The sequence below is a fragment of the Eleutherodactylus coqui genome, chromosome 12 (assembly GCF_035609145.1).
Source record: "Eleutherodactylus coqui strain aEleCoq1 chromosome 12, aEleCoq1.hap1, whole genome shotgun sequence".
NCBI classification, from domain to species: Eukaryota; Metazoa; Chordata; class Amphibia; order Anura; family Eleutherodactylidae; genus Eleutherodactylus; species Eleutherodactylus coqui.
In genome coordinates this window covers 89,515,149-89,531,671 of record NC_089848.1, presented here as the reverse complement: position 1 = coordinate 89,531,671, position 16,523 = coordinate 89,515,149, and the positions used below count along the sequence as shown (strand labels likewise).

At 46.0% G+C, this 16,523-nt stretch overlaps 1 protein-coding gene across 1 annotated transcript in view; it reads right to left on the bottom strand.

Moving 5' to 3' along the window:
• Nucleotides 1-16,523, bottom strand: part of CALCR (calcitonin receptor) — a 301,302-nt gene that overhangs the window by 84,058 nt on the left and 200,721 nt on the right. The window contains exon 5 of the mRNA XM_066584763.1: nucleotides 2,275-2,385. Within this exon, the coding sequence (XP_066440860.1) occupies nucleotides 2,275-2,385 (111 nt within the window). The remainder of the gene's footprint in view (nucleotides 1-2,274; nucleotides 2,386-16,523) is intronic.

Below are 16,523 nucleotides of genomic sequence, written 5' to 3'. Positions count from 1 at the left end.
TTAAAGTGCCCGGCTCTGATCACTACCTCTTGTTTCTGTCTGCTCCTACATCTAGCCACCTGTGTAGGAAGCAAACACATCAGTCATGACTGTTCCAGTAACAGGTCCTCTCAGGGCTTTGTTAGCAGTCCAGGATGAACTTCTCACAGTATACCTCCATGCTCACCATGAAGGGAGTTCTCTGGGTTTGGATCTCTACCTATGAGACATTTATGGTGTATCCTATGTCTAAGATGCGAAAACGACTTATTGTTAAGCTTATGGCTTAGCACTTTCACATGTTTTGGCAGAGGAGTGCATTACCTTAGGGTCCTGGAATCTATTTTTTGGGTCTCAGTACATTACTTGGAGCCCTCAAAATAAACCCCCCACATATAAAATTTTCGTACGCCTTTCTTTGGCCGGACATTGGGTTGCATTGTGTCTCCTTTAACACCAGCGCTTCTATTTATAGGGAAATACTGAATGATGAAAACATTTGGATAAATTGTATTTGCATTCTCATTATTGCGGAACATGCCCTGAGCTAAATGAGCCGACATCCGCATGTGGTGGAGCACAGACAGCACGCACACTGCACCGTATCCGAGCAAGCAAGGAAAACAACAAACATTGCAGGTTTTGGTTTCCTATAAGCACAATGGGGCCTATTTACTGAGCGTTTCATACACAAGTTGAAGTAAATTGTGTGCCGAACTACGACTGACAAATATAATATGAGGTCCAAGTCCTTAACCCTTTCCAATCCAATTTGTATCCTGGTTTTCCTAGGGGACTTACTCTTTTTCTGTCATTATACAACAGCGCTATATGCTGGCTAAAGCCAGTACTGCATGAGGTGACACGTTAGATAGGCTCCGACAGCAGAGAGGCTGGCAATATACAGTAAGAGAACCCCGACGGACATCTTCCAACATCGGAGCTGTACAGCCTTAAATCATAATGTCTTCAGAGGTCAGACAGTGGATTGGAAAGGGTTAAATGCATTTATCTAATCTGGTGACACCTATGTGCGCCAAACGGAAACTTAGGCCAGCTCTTCAGATAACTGTATTTGCGCACATTTTTGCCGCATGTAAAATAAACACACGTAATGCGCAGAGAATAGAACCCATTGATGGTAATGGATTTGTTTTCAGGAACGTGTTTTGTGTGTGCATCTCATGCACGCGGGGAAAAATAGGACCTGCGTATCATTCTGCGTATTTATGTACCGAGAGCCCCATAGAAGTCCATGGGAGGTGTACAAATGTGCACTCTATACGCAGCCAAATGCACAATACGCTGCGCAAGTCTGTGAAAAAAGAACACATCTGGACCTCATTAGGCTAAATACAAGAACCCTTGTCCATATGTCCTATTAGGACACATGGAGTTTGTAGAGGAGGGTCCTTGGCTCAGAATCCTCCTCTATTTGCCATAGTGGCAGTTGCCTTGCCGCACTGAGGTCTTAGGTTCAAATCTGACCGAGGATAGCATCTGCATGAAGTTTGTATGTTCTCCCTGTGTTTGTGCAGGATTCTTCATAATAATCCCCTTTATTTATATAGTGCATACATTTATAAAGGAGGAGGAAGAAGAAGCATGGTGGCTCAGTGGTTAATACTGTTGCCCTGCAGTGCTGGGGTCCTATGTTCCAATCTGTCCAAGGGCAACATCTGCGTGGCGTTAAATAAAGATAATGATTATGTAACATAGGAAGAACATATAAACTTCACACGGATCTTGTAAGATTAGAACCGACGCCGACAGCACTGCAAGGCCACAGTGCTAAGCACTGAGCCATAGTAGGAGAAAAATGACCACAATTTGGCTGGGATCATTATTCTTGCTGAGGTTTATTTCAAACTGATTCGGACCAAACCACATTTTTTGCCAAAATTCGGCAAACCAACCGCACCCATAAAATGGTCGCTCATCTCTAGTTAGGCGTATAGATATGCCTACCATAAGGCTCACATAAAGGGTCCCTTCTTCCCCTATAATAGGTAGTGGCAACTTCTCACAACAGTCACTAATAGTGTAAGCAGAAATGGCTTAAATGGGGTGTCCTATCAGGATCACCCTCGTCCATACTATGTCCCATTACACTACTGTAATACAACCACTAGGTTTGAAAGGCTGCATTGGGTCTTTATAGGCAATGCAGCAGGATGGCTCTTTGCCAAATAAACCATACAGGTTATGTAATCCCTAATTTGGTGCTGAGGGCTTCAATGACCTCTTTTGAGGTCCAACGCTAATGTGCGTAGAGTGCTGAACAGTATACTTTACCGGTGGTGTCAAAGTCTGGAAAATAGTCAGGACAGTTCTGGGTAATGTTCTGTCCTGCGGGGGAATCATCCCAGCACAGCCATCCATCCCAGGTCCGGTTACAATATAAACCTGTTGGTAGAGACATTAATACAGATCAATGGGAGCAGGACTAACATTTGATCTTCCTTGCTTGCCTTAAACCACTCATGAAAATAGTCTCGAAAAAGCCACAGAACACCGCAAATGTTCATATACCTACACAGGAATAAATGGAGGCACACTACACAGTCCAGAAATCCCAAGCGGCTGGACGTGCCTGAGCCCTGGCAGCTGCGGAGAGGTGAGTATATATTTATATTTCTTAACACATTCTATAGATGATTTTCAGGGAAGGGCTTATATCTAAAGCCATTCCCTGAAAATCCCTGCAGGGCTTGCCGGCAGCCCATTGCTTTCAATGAGACTGCAGAACACCAGTACCATTGAAAGCAATGGGAGAACATCCCGATCCTCTGCCACACCTGTGACAGAGGATTCTTTACTCCCTGTGGGGAGTCCCCGTGTTACTGAACACTGTGACAGTGCTGTCACAGTGTTCAGTGACAAGGAGACTCCCTGCTGGGTAATATTGACACGCACCACGGACCTATGGTACACGCATGCCCTATGTTTTGCAGGTATGTGCAATTGCACGCCTGTAAAACTCGGATATGGGAAAACACCATAGGGAACCAACAGTTCTAATAGATGCATGGTTTTGTGCGCACCTATGTACGCACACGCTCGTGTGAATGCACCCTAAGTACACTGGAGCTAGGCTGTACAGCTTTTTCTAAATTTCTCTGCTTTGTTAAAAGTGGTTGCACTCATATATTCAAACCAACAACTATCGTGCACTAATCTGATTATTTCAGATGTAGAAAGAATGGAGTAGTTTCTATTAAACCACATCTCCAGCAGCGGGTAGGAAATCAAGGCAATTTTTTTAAAGAATATGAGGAGCGAGGTACCATCTGTGTAAAACTTTGAGAATTTTCAAAATGATTTGTACATCTAGAGACTGAAATAACTGAAGAGTAGGCATCGTACCATTGTCCGTCTGAGATTTAAATTTCTCAATCGCTTTCCCATTATTTTTTAAGGTTGGCCATAAGAGCTATTGAAGAGGTATTTAGGATCTTGTGGCAGGTAGAAAGAACCCTGGAGATAAGTCAGCCAATTATCAAGTTTTGAATGAATATTAATTCTTAGAGGAGGGAAATATTTTTTAAAAATGATGAACTTGGAGATATTTGACAAATGTAGCTGGAAAATTTGAATCCAAGTACCAGAAAAGTAAGGAAAGTCTCTTTAACCCATAATTGGTAATTTGAGATAAACTGAAAGCCTTCCAATTTGAGAAAGAAATGTTTCCGATTGTGAATTCTAATAAATCTTGATCAGCTTTATGAATTGGAAAAGAAATCAATGTCTTATCTTTTGTTATCGCTTTCCAGACATTTGCAATAGCATGTAGAGCAATTGGATCCAATATTTTGCGAAGGGGGCTTACTCTTTTTCTGCTGTTATACAACGATGCTATCTCCTGGCTAAAGCCAGTACTGCATGGGGTGACACGTTGGATAGGCTCCAACACCAGAGAGGCTGGCAATATACAGTAAGAGAACCCCGACGGACGTCTTCCAACATCGGAGCTGTACAGCCTTAAATCATAATGTCTTCAGAGGTCAGACAGTGGATTGGAAAGGGTTAATGTTTATGTCAAATAATTTAGTAGATGAAGATGTTACGTGTATACACTAGTAAGGAGGAGCTTCATTAATCCAATTAAATTTATACATGCTCGTAATAGAGATGAAGATAATTTTTTATTTCCAATGTTAAGAATTTGAGATTTTGACATTTTGTCTTCATAGTAGGATACTTCAACAAATGTATTGATTATATTAATAGCTGTTGAAAACGAAAGATTTGGATTGGACAAGGCCAAAATGACATCATCAGCAAATAAAGCTGTTCTATGATCTTTATTTCCCACCTCGATCCCTGAGACATCTTAAGAAGTTCTTATATATTCCGCAAAAGGTTCCATTATTAGAGAGAAAATTAAAGGTGACTTAGGGCAGCCTTGTCTAGTGCGACTGCTAATTGTAAAGTGACTAGACATAAATCCTGAGGAATAAAAGTAAGCATTAGAGGTAGAGTCTAAAGACATGGTTGCAGAAATAAATTCTCCCGGAAAACCAACATTTTTAACTACAGCATATAAACATCCCCAGTGCACTCTATCAATGCCTTTTCTGCATCTAGAGACAGAAGTAGAGAGGGCATTTAATTAGATTCAGCTATTTCAATTAGATTCATGAATTGCCTATTTTTAATGAAACTTGCTTGGGCATTTTGGATCCAGAGGAACTATGGCACTATATATAGTCCACAGTTATGGAAACAGCCAGTAAGAATTTCACCTATGACAAGCAGGAAAAACAACACCATTAGTTGTCTGAGCAACCCTCAGAATAGCCGATAAGCGAAGAACAGCAAAGGCGGATGGCTAAGAAGAGGAAGTTCGACATCTAAATGTAGATTTTCAGTGAGCGGGAAGGAAAGACAAGGAAATGGACTGGAATGAGCACTGCAAACAACTCAAAGCAGAAGCCAGGAAGGCCATGTTTGAGGCCTATTCTCTTAGGTCAAGATGGCCCGAAAACCTCTCATGGTACGCAATTGCACAATCAAAGGAAAAATGGGAAGGGAGTATCAAGGATAGGTGCAGGGAATACACAGAGGAACTATATGCCTACAACCACATACCTGGACCATTGCATGAGGTGGAGCCTGTGGACTTGGAGCGCTCCATTATGGAATCAGAAGTGGTTATGGCAATAAAACAACTAGCCAAAAATAAAGCACTTGGCATAGATAACTTACTGGCAGTGCCATTGCTGCCAGTACCAGTGAAAACCATCATAGTGCTGTGCCAGGCAGTATGGGAATCCACACAATGGCTAAAGGACTGGAAGAGATCTGTTTTCATTCCTCTACTAAAAAAGGTGACCCGAGAATTGCTCCAACTACCAAACAATAGTCCTCATTCTGCATGCAAGATCCTTCTCAAAATTATACAGGAAAGACTGAGATCAGTAGTTGATCCAAAAAATAGGATAGGCAGCACCGCAGGAGTAGTTAGGATACGCACAGGTCACTCGGATTTCACCTTTCATTTGCAAAAGGTACTCAGCATGTTCAGCATGAGATCAGTAGTTGAATCGGCACTCCCTGATGCACAGCCAGGATTCCAGCTAGGACGTGGGACCCGCGACCATATAGCAAACCTGCAATGGACCATGGAAAAAGCTTGAGAATACCAAAAGAATATCTACATGTGGTTCATCGACAACATCAAGGCCTTTGACTGTGTCGACCATGACAAGCTATGGCAGGCTCTACAAAAGCTGGGCATATCGGCACATCTAGTCGGGCTGATAAAATCACTTTATAAAAATATAAAGGTGTCTGACAGGGCTGCATCCTATCACCCCTTTTGTTTAACCTATATGCGGAAGAGATCAAGTAGAAAATGGACCTAGGCGAATTGAAAACCGGGGTGAGAATAGGTGGCAGAAACATCAACAATCTCCGTTATGTGGATGACACAACCCTGCTTACAGAAACAGAAGCCGGTCTGAAGCAGCTGCTATGGGAGATTAAAACTGATTTTGACAAAATGGGCCTCTACCTGAATATAAAGAAGACAAAAATGATGACAACTGCAAAAAATGGCCAAATTCAGATCAAAATTGACAACAAGGCCGTAGAATGCGTGCAAGACTTCATCTTCGTTTGTTCGAAAACTGACTAGGCTGGAGAATCTATGCCAGAGATAAAACGTGTTATAGCATTTGGGCGAAGCGCAATGCTAAACATGGAAAATATGGACATGAAGACATCTGGAAAAGTAGGAATATCGGTATAGCAACTAAACACAGGATAGCGCAAACCACCGTTTTCCCCATAGCCATGTATGGATGTTAAAGCTGGACTGTGAAAAAAGCTGATAGAAGAAGGATTGATGCATTTGAGCTGTGGTGCTGGCGAAAGCTGCTGCGTATACCCCGTCAGCGAGAGTAACAAACAGAGGAGTCCTAAATCGTATAAGACCCGATATATCACTGGAGGGGAAGATGACCAGACTCAAACTCACATATTTTGGCCATGTGAGGCAAGCAGAGTCGCTAGAAAAATCTATAATGCTTGGACAGATCAGCGACAAAAGAAGTCTTCACCGCCAAAGAACACGATGGCTGATACTGTCAAAGCTGATACTGGAATGGATATCACACAGCTGAAAGAAGCAATGCAAAACAAAAAAACATAGAGAGAGCTCACCTTTAGGGTCGCTGAGGGTCGTGAACGACTAAACAGTTAACAACAATAAGATGTCTGAGAGCCTCAAATCTAAAATGTTCGTATATTTTTATGTCTGAGTTTAATAACATGGGTCTACAGTTTGCAGGGATAGTGTAAAACTTACCTGATTTAGGAAGCGTGATAATTCAAGCATTTAGCATTTCAGGAGAGAGAGAGAACTACTTTGAACAGCTTGGTTGAATATTCTTATTAGTGTATTTTTTATAGTATTTGTTTGTTAGACTGTTAGCTCCAGGGGATTTATTGATTTTTCAGAGAAGTAATGGAATCTAAAATATCTGTAACAGAGAACTCTTTATTAGGGAAGTCACATTGAGACTCCGAGAGAGATGGGAGAGAGATGGCCTGTGGAGAATTATCGATGAGTGGTGAGTTGGGATGTGTAGAATTTATATCAGCTTTCAGATTGTATAATGAACTATGATACATATTTCGCAAATGACTTCGATATTTCACAAGGATTCATAATTTTATTGTTTCTCACATCAAGCAAGAGCGGGATTGTAGTTTTGGCTTCTTTGGTTTAGATTTTGTTTGCAAGGAGTTTAGAGGCTTTATTTCCCTGAGTGCAGTTAATGAGCTAAGCTTTATGAAGATGAAGCTCATATTTACTTTGCACAGGACTATATAACTGAACGTGTGCTTTTCTTAGATCTCATAGGAAGGTCTTGTCGGATAGGTGGATTTTTAATTTGACCCCCATAAGTTTTTAATTTTTCTTAGAAAAACATCTATTTTTTTAAAACTTATTTTTTTCTCAAACACAGACTTTTTTTTTTAGAAAAAGTCCTCTCATTACCACCTTGTGCGCACACCAAACAGACATAAATGGAGTGCTATCAGTATTATTAAAGTAAAAGTATTCCTCTAAAAATTTTTAAGGTTTCCTTTGAGAAGCTCACATCATTGATAAGGAGATTATTGAGTCACCAAGGAGAAGACGGGGATAGTTTATACTCCTCTTTAATACTGTGTTTCCCTGAAAATAAGACAGTGTCTTATATTTAGCCCCAAAATATGAACTAGGGCTTATTTTTAGGCAATGCCTTATTTTGAATTGGCTGAGCGGCAATGAGCGATGGCCGCTGCTTAGCCAATTCAAAAATCTCTCCCCCACACAGCAATGGCTCAGCCAATCACAGCCATCACTTTGTGCATTCACTATATAAATTGGCTGAGCGGCGGTGAGTGATGGCTGTGGCTCAGCCAATTCAAAAATCCCTCCCCCACACAGCAATGGCTGTGATTGGCTGAGTGTGCGCTCACAACCGCTCAGCCAATTCATACACTCATTGGGTGAAGCGATGGTTGTGATTGGCTGAGCGCCCGCCCGCCTTCATTGTGTGAGGGAGGTATTTTTGAATTGGCTGAGCTGCTGCAATCACTCACCGCGGGCGCTTAGCCAATCACAGCTATCGCTCAAAGAACCAATTACAGCAATTGCTTCCTGGAGGCAGGATTTATGAATCCTATCACCAGAAAGTGATGTTCTATGAGCTCCAAGGAATACAGGAACCACCTCTGGAGAGCAGCAGGAGGGACCTGGTCGAGCCTTCTGGGTAATGTACTTTTTTTTCATGTAGCGAATCTAGGGTTCATTTTCAGGATAGGGCTCCTATTCCAAGCCCCCCCCCCCCTCACTCCGAAAATCAGGGTAGGGCTTATTGGGGTAGGTCTTACTTTCAGAAACCCAAGTAGTCATATATGGGAGCATGATCTGAGTCATAAGACTCATGTTAGAGAAAATAACAAAAGACATTTTGTGAGGATGAGAAAAAAAAAAAAGAATAGTCGCGTTAATTAGCATGTTGTATCCTCCAAACATCATATAAAGCTTCCTGAAATATTAAATCTTGTAAGTCTTGATTTTTGTTGACAGAAGCAAGAATGTTCCTATCAAGAGAGCTGTTAGGAACCATATTAAAATCTCCACAGATAATTACAGCTCCTTGTTTGCTTTCATTGAGTTGATCTAGTACATTACGAATAAAAGTAATTTGTTTGGTGTTTGGAGAATATAACGTAAGTATAGTAAAGGGAGAACTATCAACTAAACATGACAAGATTATAAATCTACTCTCATCGTCGGCAATTGCTTTGAGGCATTTAAAGGCTACGGTTTGTTTAATGGCAATGAGCACGCCTTTTTTTTGTTAAGAGACAAAAATGTGCGGAAAAGAGTTATTTTTCACTGAGCACAGAAAATATCACATTTTTGTCTATTAACTTTTTTCCAAAGCATAGAGTGTTTAAATGGGCTACTAAGGCCCTTAACAAGAGATTGTGTTGTGTAGTAGCCCAAAACACCTATTTCTGTCCCCTCCATAAATATCATACATCTCATGTCTTTTATGTGGATGCGCTGTGCAAAGTGTCTGGTCTCTTGTTATGTGTATTGCACAGCTGCAGCATATGAGAGGTTAATGTCTGAATGTGGCTGGGATATGTCTGCAAAAGTATCAATTTATGTCCTGTTATGTGGCATGTTAGTGTCTATAAATGTGAGTGTCTTTCATCATCTTCAACGGTTGCATGTAGAGTGGAGTGCCGGCCACACGGGGGTACCTTCAACCCTCATGTGGTGAAGAGATGGAAGAAGAGGAGAGGTATCCTGAGGTCTGCTATTCCAGGTACCACCTCTAATGAGCGACTGAAGTGGAGAGTCTGCCATGCAGAGTGTCCTCAAGTGCTGAGTGTCTGTGAAGTGATCCAAACCCAATCCTCCTCCGGAGTGTTCCCCTTCTAGGAGCAGTACCATACAGATAGCGTGAACTTTAGGACCGGTGTCATCCTGTGTCTCCCCCCTGACCTCACAGTCTCTGTTTTTCCTGCACTGGCATGTGTAACGTGTCAACTGACAAGTTTTGAGTAAAGTTTTCCGGTCACTGCCCGTTCCCAGTCACTGAGGTACTAAAAGTTAATTGTGTGTGTGGACTTCCTTCATTTCTTCACCGAGGATCATACCACTGTGTAAGGAATGGTGGCGTTATGCGTGACAAGTCAACAGTCCCAGCGTTGCTTGGAAGAGGCCTAGCGGTACTTTGGCCGAGGGTTGCATGCATCCCTCCAGAAAGGAGTGTGGTAAGAGCCACCATGACAAGTGACAACTCTACCCTCCCAGCTTTTCAGTATGGGCTTTGTGTCTAGGTGGCCGCTGGGGCGCTGCAGAACGTCTTCTTTTGGCGTCACAAACAGGATCAAAATCCTCAGTGCCACACCTGTTTGCCTACATTACCGCGAAGATACTAAAGAAAGTTTATTCTGGCGAGTCCGGACCAAAAGAAAACCTCTGAGTAAAGTATTCCCGCCATGTCTACAGTTGTACAAGACGTTTCCTCTCTAGTGGGAGTTGCAAGAAAATATTACACTGAGAGAGAGTGTGCTGATCTTGTTGGACCATGTGAAGTTAATGGACTTTGTTGCAGAGCCCCATTTGAGTCACAACATTTCTACCCAAAATGGTGCCCAGCCACCCTATCTTTTTCCTTCTTCACAGGGTGTTCCCTCTAAGACTTTGCCACCAAAAAGTTGCTGCAAAAGAGTTCCCACTTTGGCTATCCGCAAAGTAGGGGGGGAGGACTACCCCTACCCCAGAAGTTTGGTGTGCATCTCAAGGCTACCCCCAAGAGCTGGAGTCAACTACAACAGTGGAGCCTTTGGATCGCTCTCAGCAGAGCATCTTCAGCCAGCCAGCTGCAAAGATGTTTCCACTGCTCCGAGCAACTACTAGTACAGGATTCATCCAGGGTGTAGCCTCCGGTTTCCCACCACCGCAGCTGCGGTACTTCTGGAGAGGTGAGCCCGAAGTTCCAGGGCCGGATGCCCTGATTGGGACCCACAGTTTCTTCTATCTCCAGGGATACTTCTGCAGAGACCCTGCAGAAGAGGAAGTTCTTCTGGCCTGGGACTCTAAAGCCTGCTAGGCCCAGGAAGAAATCCACAATGGCTATCAAGCCATAAGTCCCTACACCGACACCCCACCAGGCTCCGGCGCCACGGATCCTGCCCTACCATGAGGGAGCGATGATACTACACTGGATAATAATCCACCGGGACAACAGGGTGGCGCGTGCAGCCATTCCCCCAGGGTTGCATCCCTTCATACGGAAATTTGGGGACCCTGGGGAGGGAATCCTCTTCCACTCAAGAGTACGGCTGCACTTATGAAAGCAGTTGTGGTCACCAGATATGGAACCCCCAAAGTTAGAGAGCGTTGCGCATCCTTCCACTCTGGTACAAATTTAGCTCCAGGACACGGATAGCCCCTTTTCTGTCGCATCCTTAGGAATCAGTTCCTGGAGCAGTCTTCTTACACCCACCAGTTGGACCACAGAGATGGATGGCAAAGAGTTTCCAGTGTGGTCCGGCCACGCAAACAATTACATATCCCAATTTTGCATGACGTAACTGTATGTCCTGTAGCGTTAAGGTGTTAACTACATGCAAGAAAGATAGAGCAATTCCTATCTTTTCTCACCCGTACTATTAACGAGTGAGAATACTGCTTGTGAAAACAAAACCATTGATGTTATGCAGCTGTGGTTATCACACCCATGTGAAGTAACCCTAAAAAAGGATGGCTCTTTTTTTTGAGGAAGGGCAGGAGGACTACTGAGTTAACAGTTTTTCCTGCTTCTTTAGGAGAAGAGATGTTGTAAGTAATTCCATTCTTGAAAATCAAACGTTTCACCGGAAAACCTGACTTATAAGGAGTTTTTCATCTCTTATTATTTTTGTACCTTTCTGCGACCCCTCTTCTCTGTGCCAGCGTAATAAGGGATAGGTCAGAGAAGAGAGAGATCTGTTGAAAACGTTGGCGTAGTTGTTTAACTTGTGAAAAGGCCTTTAAAAGTGCATCCTTGAAGTGGTAGAAGAGTAGTCAAGAGCGGATATCTCTAGGAAGTCCTTCAGGAATACTTTTAGGTTTGGATACCCTGTGGGTTCTGTCAATCGGAAGATCTCTTGCATCAGCAATAAAAGCAACAAAGAAACTTCACGAATTGAGAATCACTGACATTCTGCTATTTTTCGACCCGTTCTCCATATCTGCCAGTTTCAGCCTTTATTACTGCTGCAATATCCTCTTCAGCTTCGTTATGGACATTCACCGGACTATTATGAGCCGCCACAAATTCCTCCATTTTTCTTGAAGATGTGCGGTACAATGACCTATAGATAGAATATACGCATGAACAGATGAGACAGCATCCTTAATGTCTCTGTGAAGTTTGTCCTTGAGATCTTGAAACATAGCTTTTAAAGCTGTAGATGTGCTGTGATTAGAGATGAGCGAGCACCAAAATGCTCGGGTGCTCGTTACTCGAGACGAACTTTTCGCGATGCTCGAGGGTTCGTTTCGAATAACAAAACCCATTGAAGTCAATGGGCGACCCGAGCATTTTTGTATATCGCCGATGCTCGCTAAGGTTTTCGTTTGTGAAAATCGGGGCAATAAAAGAAAGTGATGGGAACGACACAGCAACGGATAGGGCAGGCGAGGGGCTACATGTTGGGCTGCATCTCAAGTTCACAGGTCCCACTATTAAGCCACAATACCGGCAAGAGTGGGCCCCCCCCCTCCCAACAACTTTGACTTCTGAAAAGCCCTCATTAGCAATGCATACCTTAGCTAAGCACCACACTACCTCCAACAAAGCACAATCACTGCCTGCATGACACTCCGCTGCCACTTCTCCTGGGTTACATGCTGACCAAACCCCCCCCCCCCACGACCCAGTGTCCACAGCGCACACCAAACTGTCCCTGCCCAGCCTTCAGCTGCCCTCATGCCACGCCACCCTCATGTCTATTTATAAGTGCGTCTGCCAGAGGAAAAGCAGGCACACACTGCAGAGGGTTGGCATGGCTAGGCAGCGACCCTCTTTAAAAGGGGCGGGGCGATAGTCCACAATGCTGTACAGAAGCAATGAGAAATGCAATCCTGTGCCACCTCCATCTGGAGCTGCACACGTGGGCATAGCAATGGGGAACCTATGTGCCACACACTATTCATTCTGTCAAGGTTTCTGCATGCCCCAGTCAGACCGCGTTTTTTTAATAAATAGTCACAGGCAGGTACAACTCCGCAATGGGAATTCCGTGTGCACCCACAGCATGGGTGGGTGCCTGGAACCCACCGGCGGTAGATAAATATATCCCATTGCATTGCCCATCACAGCTGAGGTAATAAATTCATATTTAATGCAGGTGGTCTTCGGCCCACACTGCATGCCCCAGTCATACTGGGGTTCTTTAGAAGTGGACACATGTAGTTACAACTCCCTGTGGACCCACAGCATGGGTGGGTGCCAGGAAGCCACCGGCGGTAGATAAATATATCCCATTGCATTGCCCATCACAGCTGAGGTAATAAATTCATGTTTAATGCAGGTGGGCTTCGGCCCACACTGCATGCCCTAGTCTGACTGGGGTTCTTTAGAAGTGGACACATGTAGTTACAACTCCCTGTGGACCCACAGCATGGGTGGCTCCCTGGAACCCACCGGCGGTAGATAAATATATCCCATTGCATTGCCCATCACAGCTGAGGTAATAAATTCATGTTTAATGCAGGTGGTCTTCGGCCCACACTGCATGCCCCAGTCAGACTGGGGTTCTTTAGAAGTGGACATATGTAGTTACAACTCCCTGTGGACCCACAGCATGGGTGGCTCCCTGGAACCCACCGGCGGTACATAAATATATCCCATTGCAGTGCCCAACACAGCTGATGTTACATGAGCTGTAATGCAGGTGGGAAAAAAATTAATTTGATTACACTGTAGGCGAGGGCCCCCAAAAATTGGTGTACCAACAGTACTAATATACCTGAGAAAAATTGCCCATACCCAACCAAGAGGGCAGGTGAAACCCATTAATCGCTTTGGTTAATGTGTGGCTTAATTGGAAACTAGGCCTGGAGGCAGCCCAGTAAAAATAAAAATTGGTTGAGGTGAAAGTTTCAACGCTTTAATGAGCATTGAAACGTATAAAAATTGTTTAGAAAAATTATATGACTGAGCCTTGTGGGCCTAAGAAAAATTGCCCGTTCGGCGTGATTATGTGAGGTTTCAGGAGGAGGAGCAGGCGGAGGAAGAGGAATATTATACACAGATAGATGAAGCAAAAAAGTCCCCGTTTTTGATGGGGATACAGAACGATGCTTCCATCCGCGGGTGCAGCCTACCTATTGCTTAGGTTTCGCTGCTGTCCGCTGGTGGAGAAGAGAAGTCTGGGGAAATCCAGGCTTTGTTCATCTTGATGAGTGTAAGCCTGTCGGCACTGTCGGTTGACAGGCGGGTACGCTTATCTGTGATGATTCCCCCAGCCGCACTAAACACCCTCTCTGACAAGACGCTAGCCGCAGGACAAGCAAGCACCTCCAGGGCATACAGCGCGAGTTCAGGCCACGTGTCCAGCTTCGACACCCAGTAGTTGTAGGGGACAGAGGCGTCACGGAGGACGGTCGTGCGATCGGCTACGTACTCCCTGACCATCCTTTTACAGTGCTCCCGCCGACTCAGCCTTGACTGGGGAGCGGTGACACAGTCTTGCTGGGGAGCCATAAAGCTGTCAAGGGCCTTAAAGAGTGTTGCCCTGCCTGTGCTGTACATGCTGCCTGATCTCCGCGCCTCCCCTGCTACCTGGCCCTCGGAACTGTACCTTCGGCCACTAGCGCTGTCGTATGGGAATTTCACCATCAGTTTGTCCGCCAGGGTCCTGTGGTATAGCAACACTCTCGAACCCCTTTCCTCTTCGGGTATGAGAGTGGAAAGGTTCTCCTTATACCGTGGGTCAAGCAGTGTGTACACCCAGTAATCCGTAGTGGCCAGAATGCGTGTAACGCGAGGGTCACGAGAAAGGCATCCTAACATGAAGTCAGCCATGTGTGCCAGGGTACCTGTACGCAACACATGGCTGTCCTCACTAGGAAGATCACTTTCAGGATCCTCCTCCTCCTCCTCCTCCTCAGGCCATACACGCTGAAAGGATGACAGGCAAGCAGCATGTGTACCCTCAGCAGTGGGCCAAGCTGTCTCTTCCCCCGCCTCCTCATCTTCCTCCTCCTCCTCCTCCTCACCGCGCTGAGATATAGACAGGAGGGTGCTCTGACTATCCAGCGACATACTGTCTTCCCCCGGCTCTGTTTCCGAGCGCAAAGCGTCTGCCTTTATGCTTTGCAGGGAACTTCTCAAGAGGCATAGCAGAGGAATGGTGACGCTAATGATTGCAGCATCGCCGCTCACCACCTGGGTAGACTCCTCAAACTTTCCAAGGACCTGGCAGATGTCTGCCAACCAGGCCTACTCTTCTGAAAAGAATTGAGGAGGCTGACTCCCACTGCGCCACCCATGTTGGAGTTGGTATTCCACTATAGCTCTACGCTGCTCATAGAGCCTGGCCAACATGTGGAGCGTAGAGTTCCACCGTGTGGGCATGTCGCACAGCAGTCGGTGCACTGGCAGATTAAACCGATGTTGCAGGGTGCACAGGGTGGCAGCGTCCGTGTGGGACTTGCGGAAATGTGCGCAGAGCCGGCGCACCTTTCCGAGCAGGTCTGACAAGCGTGGGTAGCTTTTCAGAAAGCGCTGAACCACCAAATTAAAGACGTGGGCCAGGCATGGCACGTGCGTGAGGCTGCCGAGCTGCAGAGCTGCCACCAGGTTACGGCCGTTGTCACACACGACCATGCCCGGTTGGAGGCTCAGCGGCGCAAGCCAGCGGTCGGTCTGCTCTGTCAGACCCTGCAGCAGTTCGTGGGCCGTGTGCCTCTTATCTCCTAAGCTGAGTAGTTTCAGCACGGCCTGCTGACGCTTGCCCACCGCTGTGCTGCCACGCCGCGCGACACCGACTGCTGCCGACGTGCTGCTGCTGCTGACACATCTTGATTGTGAGACAGAGGTTGCGTTGGAGGAGGAGGGTGCTTTAGTGGAGGAAGCATACACCGCCGCAGATACCACCACCGAGCTGGGGCCCACAATTCTGGGGGTGGGTAGGACGTGAGGTGTCCCAGGCTCTGACTCTGTCCCAGCCTCAACTAAATTCACCCAATGTGCCGTCAGGGAGATATAGTGGCCCTGCCCGCCTGTGCTTGTCCACGTGTCTGTTGTTAAGTGGACCTTGGCAGTAACCGCGTTGGTGAGGGCGCGTACAATGTTGCGGGAGACGTGGTCGTGCAGGGCTGGGACGGCACATCGGGAAAAATAGTGGCGACTGGGAACTGAGTGGCGCGGGGCCGCCGCCGCCATCATACTTTTGAAGGACTCCATTTCCACAACCCTATACGGCAGCATCTCCAGGCTGATAAATTTGGCTACGTGCACGTTTAACGCTTGAGCGTGCGGGTGCGTGGCGGCGTACTTGCGCTTGCCCTCAAACACTTGCACTAGCGACGGCTGGACGCTGCGCTGACAGACATTGCTGGATGGGGCCGAGGACAGCGGAGGTGAGGGTGTGGGTGCAGGCCAGGAGACGGTAGTGCCTGTGTCCTCAGAGCGGGGTTGGATCTCAGTGGCAGGTTGGGGCACAGGGGGAGAGGCACCTTGTGGGGTGCTTGGCCATCATATGTCTGCGCATGCTGGTGGTGGTAAGGCTGGTGGTGGTGGCTCCCCGGCTGATCTTGGCGCGACAAAGGTTGCACACCACTGTTCGTCGGTCGTCTGCACTCTCAGTGAAAAACTGCCAGACCTTTGAGCACCTCGGCCTCTGCAGGGTGGCATGGCGCGAGGGGGCGCTTTGGGAAACAGTTGGTGGATTATTCGGTCTGGCCCTGCCTCTACCCCTGGACACCGCACTGCCTCTTGCAACCTGCCCTGCTGCTGCCCTTGCCTCCCCCT